Here is a 12506-nt window from a genome sequence, read left to right as displayed (position 1 = left end):
CAATAAAACCCTTTGAATTGGCTCTTATATAGATGTTGAAATCGAAGCTCTAAAACAGTGATGGCGAACCTTTTGAGCTCGGCGTGTCAGCATTTTGAAAAACCCTAACTTAACTCTGGTGCCCTGTCACATATAGAAAATTTTTGATATTTGCAACTATAGTAAAACAAAGATTTATATTTTTGATATTTATTTTATACATTTAAATGCGATTTAACAAAGAAAAATCAACCAAAAAAAATGAGTTCGCGTGTCACCTCTGACACGCGTGTCATAGGTTCGCCATCACTGCTCTAAAAGATCAAGTATCTTTTAAAGCACAACTTAGCTGCTATGTTGCAGAGCTGTGAATCAGATTTCACATTTGAAACTTATTTTCTATGGAGACCAAAGAATCTGACATCTAATGTTGTGTACTTTGGAGGGTGAAAGGCACAGGTGTAATAGTTAAACTGTGACAATGGGGGTAACCAAGTCTTTCTAGAGCAAACCCAGCATATAATTATCTTTTCCCTCTACTTTTCAATATATCTTAATACTTAATTCAAAGCTCTCCATTTAATTCCAATCTTCCATGGCTATTTTTTACAACAATAATAATCTAAAGTTAACATTAAAGAAACCAATTATGTTTGAAAACTTATAATAAAGACAGGATAACTTAATATGCGTAGAGGGTTAATTTATTGAAGTGACTGTTTAGGAAATAGCAATAATAAGTACAATTACAGAAACTATTTGAATACATATTATTGATAGGGTTATGGCATTTCCAACTCAAAATTGAAATTTGTGGTACTTTCTGAATTAAAATATGGAAAAGAGAGGTTATGAGTCAAATTAAAATGAATGTTATATAATACATAAATAAATACATTTTCATGTTTTGCATGTTGAATCATTTAAAAATGTTAATTTTTTGGATAGCAGAATACAAAGATTGAAAAGATGCCACATTTCCAGTCGCAGTCAATTCTATGGAATAGAGAACAAATATAGAATTAGTTATGTTTTATTATATAATCGTACATGTCTCTACATTTATAATTTTGGGGTGACTAACTCATTAGAGGAACTTTATTACCAATGCACCATGTTGTGCCCTGTCTTGCATATGAAAGTCTTCTAAGACCAAAGAGTATCTGAGTTGGAATTGTTTTGGAGAGATATCTAGTTTACCATAATAAGTAAAAACTGGTATCTCAGGAATCTCAAAGTTAGAGTCCCTCCCCTTTTTAATCCTCACACTGGGACTCAATAATTTTATTTGACCAATGAATTAAAAGACAATATGTAAATTTTGAATGTAATAAAAACCATTAAATTTTAAGAAACCTAAGGTAGAAATGAGAATGCAAGTAGATTGTTTTAAAAGTCATACATATTTACATAAAAGTAGAAGAAATTGTTTCCAGTGTTAATCTGAATATTATGGTAATCAAGCATAAGAACATAGGCACTTAAAAAACATATCTGTCAATAATGCAATTATATTTAATGAAATATAAGATGCATAATTTCAGGTGAGTACATAATACTCAACTGTTTGAATGTACATGACACATTGATAATAAATAATAAATTTTGTATGTTGATGGAGTTTGTCACTACCTTGGGCTTATTCAGGACAATGTATGTAAAAATGTGTTAACTATAAAGACAATCAGTCTAATCACCAACAGTAAGAACTTACCAAATATGAGGGGCAAACATTAACTTTGAAATCCTCTTAAACCTTAAAAAAGAGAAAAATATATAAATATACAATTGACTTCTTGGCTAGAACAATTCTAAAAATTCAATCAATGTGGGAGTGGGTGGAGGTATAAGAGGGTAAGAGGGCAGGATAAATGGTGATAAAAATTGTAATTAAAAAAATAAATAAAAATTTGGCAAATAATGAAATAGACATCTCACTCATTTGTCCTCTCATGTACATCTAGAACAAGATGTGCATTAAAGCATGTAGAGAATAGATGTGCACAGGGAAACTTCAAAACTGTAGAAAATAATAGAACTTCTCTATTCTACACTCAAATTCCCAAATTCAACTGTCTTTAGTACATTTCAATCTTCGTTAGCTGTATTCTCTAGACATCAATTAAATCAGAATCTCTGAACTAATTTCTTCTAAATATTCAGTATCTTCTACATACATAATCAGAACAATTCTTTCTAAACACCTACGAGTATTCTTAGACATTGGTACTTGGGGGGAAACAAGATTTCTAGATTATTTATTTGTGTAACTAGAGTTGAGAATCCCTGATGTCAACTATGTGCATTAGGATGTCCATTAAATATTCATTTATTCTTTTATTCTGGATCTCTCACTTCTACTATCATATATACACATCATGAATGAAACAGCAGAGTTAATAAAGTAGGACTTACTTGTTGTAAGTTGTAAATGGGGGCAATAGGTTGCATCATAGGGTAGAATGCCTGGGTAGGGTCAACCAGAAGCTCTTGGTTCAGCACAAGGGCTTGGGCAGGCATTGCTCTCTGGGGGTAGGTCAGCACTTGCTGGGAAAGAGGCAGGACTTTGGACTGAGGAAGGGAGACCAGGGGCTGAGTGGGAAGCATGGGAGTCTGAAGAAGAGGCTGGGGGATCTGGGGCATCCAGGGCTGGAGCAGAGGCAGAGGAAGCTGTGCTTTGAGATCAGTGAGGTTTGGGATCTGGCGCTGAAGAAATGGCACTACTGGAGATTTAGGCAATTGCATCACATTGCGCTTAGGAATGATGGTCTCCTTAGTATTGGGGATTTCCATCACTTCAGGCTGAAGGAGAGGCAGCACCATAGCAGGCTGAGCAAGAGGCAGGATATTTTGTGGAAGCATAGGGTAAGGCATGGGCTCAGCATAAGGATAGAAAAGAGGCTGTGGCTGGACAAAGGGGTGGGTTTTGTCCTGGTGTTCATCCTGGAAAAAAAGAAAAAGAATCTTTGTGTCCATGATTCAGCTATAATTGTCATTCATGATGAGTTAACCTCCTCTCTATTGAGGAATCCTGAGTGAAAGAGATGGAAAACCTTTTACCTATGCTGGTAACTCATGTGAAAATCATTTAAATACTCATTGAAAGGTTTCTTACTAACCCACTCCTTTTTAGGGTGACCCAGATCAAACTGAAATCAGTGTTTAAGGATTTCAAGCTTGTTTCTCCTTTCTGAGTAGCTTTCAATACTGTGGCTAGCTGTACAGTTTGGTACTCAGAGGGCATGAACTTCTCAACGTGGTGGAATAGTATTAAACCAAATTGTTTTATATAATGAAAGATAATTTTTTAAAAAACAGAGGAATTTTTCCAAAGTTTATTTCTCTGTGTTTTAATGAAAAGTAAATCTTAATTTGTGTTTTAATTGAAGGAGTGCCTCAAAACCAGCTAACTTCCAGCACTGCTTTCATTGGCTGATGGTCATTACTGTGAGTCTTTAAAGAGCCATCTTTTTGTAAATTTATTTTTGGTTACAGAAATATTTGGTGTATGTTCCAAACAAATGGTAGCCATTGATAAAGCAAGAAGTTGAAATAATATAATTAGATAACTATGTTACCACATGTGTAATTTAATGGAATAATTCTTTGTTGTCTAAGAAAACCTAATTTTTAAGCAAGCTCTGCTACTTAATAACTGTATGATATTGTCAGACAATTGTGTACTCAGTTGTTCTGTATCTCAATTCTCCCCTTAGTGTAATGCAAAGTCTTTTATGAACTGTATTCATCAATGTTAATATAAAATATACAATTTTAAAGTAAATCCTTGAGTATTTACTGTGTGCCAGCTCATCAACCCTAGGGGATTATTAATATTTTCAGTTTATAGTTGAAGAAATGGAAGTGCAGGGAAACTTGGGGCCACAGTTATACAGAAAGTCAATGATCAGATTCGGATTTGTGCCATATTTTCTTCCCATTTCTTTCATAAGCCAATCTATCATGAAAATAAGGGAAATTAGTTTCCAACCTGAACATCTATCCAATAGTGTACATTTCTGGAAAACAGGTGCACCATGAATAAAGTGAGCAAATCAATAATTATTCTTAAGTATTTAGTCTATTTTCTATAAGTGGATTATGAGCTTAAAAATTCACTTTTATCTTTAAAAATATTTATAATATTTTATTTCTTATTCTGGCTACATTTTATTACAATTCTTTGGACTGAATAATGCACATCTTTTTGTATGGATTATATTTTATAATAATTTTTGAAATCTATGCATCATGACCAGATTACCTTTCTTTGTTGCTGTTTCTCATTTTCAAACTGCTCAGGTTTCTGTTAAAAAACAAAGAACTTGAAAATAAATAGTATGATCTGTAGTAATTAAATGTAGGACATTTTGAAAATATTATATTTAAATATAAGTGTTTTATCTACACCTTATGTGGAATATACAACTGAAATTCATAGACACAATAGTATGGTGGTTGCCAGAAAGAAGAGGGTTGGGGGTAAAGGATAAATGGGGTCAAAAATGGTGAATGAAGATGATTTGACTTAGGGTGATGGGCACAGAATGCTATATACTGATCATGTATCATAGAAATGTACATTTAAATTCTATATGATCCTATTAACCAATGTCACTCCAATAAATTTTAAAAATAAATAGCTTTACCTTGTTGATGTGGGTAATGGATTCCTTCATAAAAATAAAAATAAAAGTAGGTTAAGTTATAATGGAAATTTTTTTGCCAGTATGAAACAGAAAATGAAGAAATTACAAGGTTAATATGGACATCTTGCTTGATAATATTTAAAATACAGCATAATTACTGAAACTTATATGTTTCCCTGTTTTACACAAGCTTATTCTATAAAAGAGACAGATGAATGCAGTCAAGAAAGAAGAGGAAATTAGCAAACATATTACAACCAGAGGCATTTTGTAGACGCTAGTTTTCCCTCTATGTTCCCTCCCTATGACAACAAATGAAAAATACAAAACCCACAAAAGACGCCATCTGATTCTAAAAGAATAAAATTCATTACTAAGAAATTATAAGTGTCAATACATTCTGTTCATTATTCTTAGTTCATTTGTTATGTGCAGTCTTCAAATGAACTGTAAGAACTAAAATACTTTCCCTAAGGATCTGAGACATAAAGTAATCCAGGTACCATTTATCAGGTGACAGACCCCAACAGTGGTGCAAGTGTATATATCTGCCTGACTCTCCCAGACAGACTTAAGACTAAAACTAAGTCTCACTGCTTCTTATTTACTAAAGTGACTCCTGTAATGACAAAATATGTCTATTTGCATGTCTGCCCACCCCTATATTGCAATTCTTTCCTATGGGCATCTGCTTTTCAATTTGTAGCACAGCTCCTACTCAATGTTTAATCCACAGAAGGTGCTCAAAAAGCAGTCAAAGCAGGACATGAGGTCAGAGTGGAGAGAGCTCAAGACACAAAAAAGGACTGTGGAGTTCTCTTAAAGAAGAGGGTGAGGCACAGTGACAATTCAAGTAGCAGCCAGCACAGAAAGTGCTTGAACAGAGAATTCTGCAGGCATTTTACTTTGTTCTTAAATACATCATGGAAATTTACATTAGAATTTATGTGTCAGAACTAGCTGCCATGACTTAAATGTCCTAAAGTAACACAATATAAGCAGGGGTGAGGAACCTTTTTTCTGCCAAGGACAATTTGGATATTTATATCATCGTTTGGGGGCCATTTAAAATTATCAACTTAAAAATTAGCCTGCTATATTTGGTAAAACATTTCATTAACTCACCCCTAATGCCTTGGCAGGGCCAGACCAAATGATTTTGCAGGCCTTATACTGCCTGAGTTGTTCCTCACTCCTTCAAGAGTATCTAGCAATTTATTCTTCCTGAATGGAAAATAGCCACAAAAGGAACATTGTCTTACCTCACTGCTGGAAATGCTTTCTACAGTCTGTAAAGAAAAATACAAAATCAATAACTGGATCATCAGAGAATATTATTTTTTATTTTTTTTTTATATTTCAATTTGAGAGAGAGAGAGAGAGAGAGAGAGAGAGAGACATGTATAACTTGCCTCCTTTCCACCACAACCAAGGATTAAACCCACAGCCTTTTGGTGTATGGGACAACCCTCCAATTAAGTGAGCCGTATGGGACAACCCTCCAATTAAGTGAGCCATAACAGCCAGGGCAGAATGTTACTATTCATAGTTGATAAATTTTTCTATAAATAAAATCTTACCTCACTAGATACACTGAGTTCTTTTTTCTGTAAAAACAAAAACAAAACAAAACACCATTTAGTTTCCTTAGCTAACTCATTTTCTACTTACTTTTCACCTTCTTTATGCAGAGATATGTCCTTCACAAACTTAAGAAATAAAAAAATGTTGTACGTCTTCTGAGATCCTTGAAATGCAATCGTGTTTTATGTCTTTTATACTTGATAACTTCAATAGTATAATTTTATTTTACCTGAGTGAAGAACAATTTTTCACAAGTAACAGAAAGGGAGTTATTTGAATTTGTATCAAACACTTTTCATTATGGTTACAAGTATATTTATAAATATGACTATTGTTTTATGCTTCACCCTCTGGATTTCTTTGAGTAGACACAGGTAGGATTTGGCCTGATGCCCCAGGGTAAAAGGTACATCATTTTCATCACTGACATGTTTATCTAGGTTGCACTACATGCAATTGTATGTTTTCAATATGACTCTTTTTTATTGTTTATATATTTGTTTCTTCTTCTTTTGGCTGATGCTTATTGGTTTGTTTGTTTTCTAGGAACTGGTTTCCCAGTGGTGTAGAAAACATTTAACCAAGATTTATGGTCCTACAGGACTCTATTGAAATAATGGGTGAAAGTAAGTGATTAACAAAATATCTGTTGAAATTCAGCTTAATATGTGCATTTAATGTTAATCATTTAGCATTTTTTCTTACCTCCCAGGCAAGAGCAAGGGCCACGAGGCAGGCAAGGATGAGGACCTTCATGGCTCTCAAGTCCTGTGAAAGGGAAAATGAGGAAATGATAGTGTAGTTGTCTAACCTCTTATTTAGGTAGAATTACTTTTTTAAAAAGAAACTAAAAACAATGTAAAATATTTGCATTTTAGAAAAAAATACTAAGAGAAGTTTTATTATACACCAAAGACAAAATCTACAATGGCAACTTGATCTGACATATCAATTTTATAATTTAATGCCAACCATTCAGATTTTTTCAGCTATCAGCTGTACCCTACCTCACTCTTTTTTATCTCATTTAAATACAGTATGCTGTGTGTTTTTTCGAAAGATAGAAAGAAGCTTTAAATTTTATATAAAACTTTATTAATTGCTTCATTTATTCAAAATGAGTAATATTTATTTCACATCCTTAAATACCCAATGCTGTCTGGAGTCTTGATTTAAAATAATGGAACAAAATATTAAGGTCTCAGCTCTAATGAATCCTCATATCTGTTGGGAAAATACTGATTAAAGAAAATGTATATATAGAAGAACATATTTTGTTTTCACCTTTCTAGGAATATTTTGTTTAATCATATGTCCTTATTTCTAGCAAGACTGGGATTTTTGTTTTAGCATTTCATTATTTGCTTCACTTATACAGATGTTTCTTGGACTGAATGGTTTCTTTATTTTTCATGTGTACCCAGTACACAGTCTTCATCCTCATAATCCTAATGATGTCTCTTCTCCTTTGTGACATATAACTTTATATATCATACACCATGTCTTTTCTTTTTTCTGTAATCTCTTGATTTATCAAAGGATCAGATTCTGTTGCCCAGTCCCTACTGCAGACCACTCCTTCTTGTAGCATAACATAAACTATTTGTTAACATTTTTTACCAAAATGTATTCAATGCTTGACTTTGTTTCATCTCTATAATTTCTTGTAAAAATATTATTTGTCCTATCAATACATGTTGACAAATAATCTTCAATTTATAAACAGATTTATAAACTGAATCTCTAAACTACAAATATTTCATGAAAAAAGCTTTCTAATTCATCAGAAAATATTATTTTCTATATTTTAATGTTGAAATATTTTTCTTTTTAAGCAAAAGTATATTTCCTAGCCTTTCCTTAAGGTTGGTATACAATTACTTTTAAATTTAATTTATTGTGCTGACATTGGTTAATAAAATTATATGTTTCAAGTGTACATTTCTATAGTATATCATCGGTGTATTGCATTATTTACTTACCAGCTAATGTCAAATCTCTTTCAACCACCATATGTTTGACTCCCTTTACCCCTAACTACCTCTCCCCATGTCTCTTTTCTTGTGGTAACCACCATAGTGTTGTCTGTAACTATAAGGTTTTTTACTTTGTCCTGTTTGTCCAGTTTTATGTGAGTGAAATTACATAATTCTTGAATTTTTCTGTCTTATTTTGCTTAGCATAATAAGATTCATTCATGGTCTTGCAAATAGCAGTATTAATTTTACTTTGTTTAAGACCTCCATAAGTTTACAAGTAATTTATTGGCAGATTTCAAAAAAGTGTTAGAGATGATTATGGTTATGAAAGATCTCATTACATTTTCCAAATTTATTATTAGCATTTTATATGCCATTTTTTAAGCCAGATTTCTTTATTGACTAATTTATTCTCAGGTACGCTTTCTTCAAATCACTCTTTTGTTTTTGATTCCAAGCTATTTGTATATATTCTAGAATTTCTTAAAAGTAAAATGTTGTATCTCTTTAACTAAATTCTGTATTTCATATGTCTATTTTTAAATTATTTTGAAATATAAATTGAATAAAGTGGTATGCTGCATGTTGTAAACAAGTTTGATTAATACACTCTTCTAAAAATTATTCAAAAGCATTTCTAGTAGTATATGTTCCCAAACAATTCCTATAATATCTTGACTCAACATGCCACTTCTATACCTACCTGGTGAATAAAGTTTTCCCAATAATTATTCCTATTCCCTTACAATAATTTAAATATATTTGCTTTAATGACTGTGGTATGTTTAATAAAATTGGAAGAGTGATTTAATTCAGAAAGGAGATTTTTAAGTTGTGTTTAATTGTTTTAAATTTATTGATCTCAAAAAGAGAGAGACATTGATATGATTTTCCACTTATTTGTGCATTTATTGCTTATTCTTGTATGTGCCCTAACCAAGGATAGAACCGTCAACTTTGGCATATTAGGACAACACTCCAACCAACTGAGCTACCCAGTCAGAGCCTGAAAATTGATCTGTTAATATAACCTCTTAACTAGCCTTGTATTAAAAAAATATTAATCACCATTATTATATTTTCTTGAACTCATTAAGCTTATGTGATCATTATAATTTTTACCAAATCTTTATAAGCACTTTTACTATTTTCACATAAGTTTTTAAAATAAAGTCAGCACTACATAAATACTTTTGTTCAAATACTATATTTTAAAAATTATTTTCTTCATATGTATATGTATATATATCATATATGTATAAATACCAAGTTTAAAATAAAGCAAAAAAAGGACACATCAAACTTATATCTTAAATTCTTACCTTTCCTCAAAGTGGAGAACAAGAAGTGAAGAAAGAGCTTAGTGAATGATGGTCTGTCTGCTTTTGTGGCTACTTATATACTATATTTAATGGTATGCTAATTTTATTGTTTAAAAAAATCAATAGTGAGTTTCAATTCCAAGAAATTGACATTATTAGAAGATAATTTCTGCCTAATAGCTGTCCCAAGAAATGCCCAGGAGAATTTTAACAAGGGAGCAATTCACATCTGTAAAGGAAATCAGTCCAGGAAATGCAATTATCTAATAACTAAAGACAATCCTTAGAGGACAGTGACCTTCTGGCTCAGAGGCCAAGTTATGAGACATAGGTTTCTAGCACTTTGTGGTTCGTCAAGATCTCAGCTGTGGGGAAACGTTATATGAGAACGAGTGGAACGCAGGGGCTTCACAAAGGCCACAATTTCATGCTAATCGGAGCAGTTGTTAGTGCTTTATGCCACATTGGGAAAAAATGAAAAGATAAGTCCATGATGGTAGGTTCGTTGTGTAAGTCAAATTACTCGCTCCAGTGACACTTAATCTGGGGATAAAAAATCATTTCTTAAAACCATTACCTTGTACACAAGAGGAATAAGACTCCCTCTGTAAAGAAACAGCCAAGAAAAGGAATCTGGATGGCTGGTATAAACAAAAAGAGAAGATGAATAAACATGATATATACTTTGAAATATAGGGCAGAAAAATTGAAATTAAATGATCTTATTTTCCCAACTGATGTGAATGATTGAGTTTTCAACTGAAAGTGAGACAAGTGGTGATGAGTTTGTGATATTTAAAAGAGGGAACATTTTTGGTTACTGTGAAAATAAAAATGAATGAAGATTTCCTCAGCAGTAATGCCTAATGAGAGTAGAAATCAGCTTGTTTTCTTTACCCAAGTTGATTTATGCCAAGAAAGTTGCATTACAATGTCAAAAGATCAAGGGAATGTTGGGGTAAGGACAGGGAATTGAATGTGTTTGTACTAAAATTTCTAATCATGAAGTGGTGGAGCTAGGAAAGAGGAGATGCAAGTAGTTGAGTAATAAACCAGAACTCTCATATGGGCTTGAAGAAAGAAAAGGAAAAAAAAAAAGGAAAAAGCAAGTCCTATAAGAGTGAGCAATGTTAAGAAGTACAGATTACAGTTTTTGACCAGCTGGGAATTTCAGCATCAGAAAGAACAGACTTTCTGGCCCTAGCTGGTATTCTCAGTGTTTAGAGCTTTGGCCCACACACTGAAATGTCCCAAGTTCAATTCCTGGTCAAGGTTCATACCTGGGTTGTGGGTTCAATCCCAGTGCCTAGTTGGCGTGCGTCCAGCAGGAAACCATGCAATGTGTCTCTCTCACATTCATGTTTCTCTGTTTCTCTTTTTCTCTTTTTTCCTTCCACTCAAAAAAAAGAAGACAAAAAAAAAAAAAAAAAAAGAAAGCCAAAAAGAGACTTTCTGGACGATGACTAGATCCAAAGATATTCAAATATGCAGTATTGAAGATAGGCAAATATGAAGGTTGTTGAAGGTCAATAGTTAAATATACTCCATTTTAATATCTTTGTTTGCCAGAATTTTGCTAGTTCCCAAGAATGCAACAACAATAAAAAAGACAAAATTCTTGTCCCCAAGGACATCAAAACCTTTAGGATAAATTAATATGAAGCTGACTTGTTATAAAATTTAAAAAAATTAAAAATACATATTTTGTATATTTTTATTGGTTTCAGAGAGGAAGGGAGAGGGAGAGATAGAAACATGAATGAGTAAAGAGAATCATTGATTGGCTGCCTCTTGCATGCCTCCTACTGGTGATCGAGCCAGCAACCCGGGCATATGCCCTTGACTGGAATCTAACCTGGGACCCTTCAGTCCACAGGCTGATGCTCTATCCACTGCGCCAAATCAGCTAGGGTTGTAACAAACATTTTAATAAAACTAGAATAAGGTGCAATACACACAAGGGAAATGCCTAATTTATGTTAGCTGATGAATAGGAGAAGCAAAGAGGATCTTCTTGGAGACAGGAGTCATGAGTAGGATCTTGAAGCCAGATGAAGGGTTTGACTTGAGGAGGAGAGAGAATTTTAGGCTAAAAAGAAATAAAGAAATAGGGTCTTGGATATCAGAAACCAGTAAATACAACTAAATCAAGTAGTGAATCGGGGTCATAAAATACAATGCAGGAATCTGGAGATGAGAACAGAGAATGAAAAAGAGGTCAGATAACAACTAGCAAAGCATGCTGTGCTCCTTATAAGCAAGAATTATATTCTGAAAAGGAGACATATATATTCCTATATGTAATACTTTAAACAATAAAGGATTTTTTTAAAAAATATTCTGGAGATGGTGTGGATTTGCTGATGGGTTTTAGGACAGAGTTACATCTAGAAAATAACTACTTGTAAAAAATAATTGATAATGCTACAAATTTATTAAATTGAGACTTCTCAGGTTTGAGCTCATATCTTTTGCAGTGAGTTAATGTTCATCAGCTAATGTTTATGGAAGGACAGAAGATTAGAAAAAGGAGAAATATGTAATACTTTACACATAAAGAATTTAAAAAAAAAAAGAATAAAGGAATCTGGAGCCCAGGGAGGAAAAGGGTCTTTCCCAAAATCCACAATAATGTCTGAAGCAGGCTTCAAAATTACTTAATATGTGCCTATTTACAAAAGCAGTCTTCAAGTTTTTGTTCAATTAAGTTTATAAACATAATTGGTTGATTGTGTTTTACACTGCTCAATTTTACACTATTCCCTTTTTCTGTTCGCTGTGTTTAAGAGGTAATACATTCAGGACTTTAGCACAGGTATATGCCCTTTTAAAGCAAGTAAATAAAGTATTTGCATACTTAATAATTTTCCTTTGTAATATAACTTGCATTTATATCATGCTTGATGTTTGAGGGAGGGGATCACTGCTAATTGTCACTATACTGCTTAGAAAACCTAAGTCAATGTCTATTGTCTGTTTCAACTATTCAGCTA

The 12506-nt window shown here is 32.8% G+C and overlaps 1 protein-coding gene across 2 annotated transcripts; it reads right to left on the bottom strand.

Moving 5' to 3' along the window:
* Positions 1-683: 683 nt before the first annotated feature.
* Positions 684-9550, bottom strand: LOC102418509 (beta-casein-like). 2 transcript variants are annotated; one of them, XM_023744328.1, is made up of 8 exons: positions 9514-9550; positions 6918-6980; positions 6209-6235; positions 5891-5917; positions 4244-4285; positions 2395-2922; positions 1694-1735; positions 684-975 (listed from the first exon to the last, which is right to left on the bottom strand). In XM_023744328.1, exons 2-7 carry the CDS (start codon positions 6966-6968, stop codon positions 1730-1732), a joined length of 681 nt encoding a protein of 226 aa, XP_023600096.1. In that variant the 5' UTR covers positions 6969-6980; positions 9514-9550; the 3' UTR covers positions 684-975; positions 1694-1729. The 2 variants fall into 2 exon arrangements, with proteins under 2 accessions (XP_023600096.1, XP_023600097.1); XM_023744329.1 differs by lacking the exons at positions 5891-5917; positions 6209-6235; positions 6918-6980; positions 9514-9550 and adding an exon at positions 4629-5550.
* Between the last annotated feature and the right edge of the window lie 2956 nt (positions 9551-12506).

The sequence above is a fragment of the Myotis lucifugus genome, unplaced genomic scaffold (assembly GCF_000147115.1).
Source record: "Myotis lucifugus unplaced genomic scaffold, Myoluc2.0 scaffold_449, whole genome shotgun sequence".
NCBI classification, from domain to species: Eukaryota; Metazoa; Chordata; class Mammalia; order Chiroptera; family Vespertilionidae; genus Myotis; species Myotis lucifugus.
This window is presented reverse-complemented; position numbering and strand designations above follow the sequence as displayed.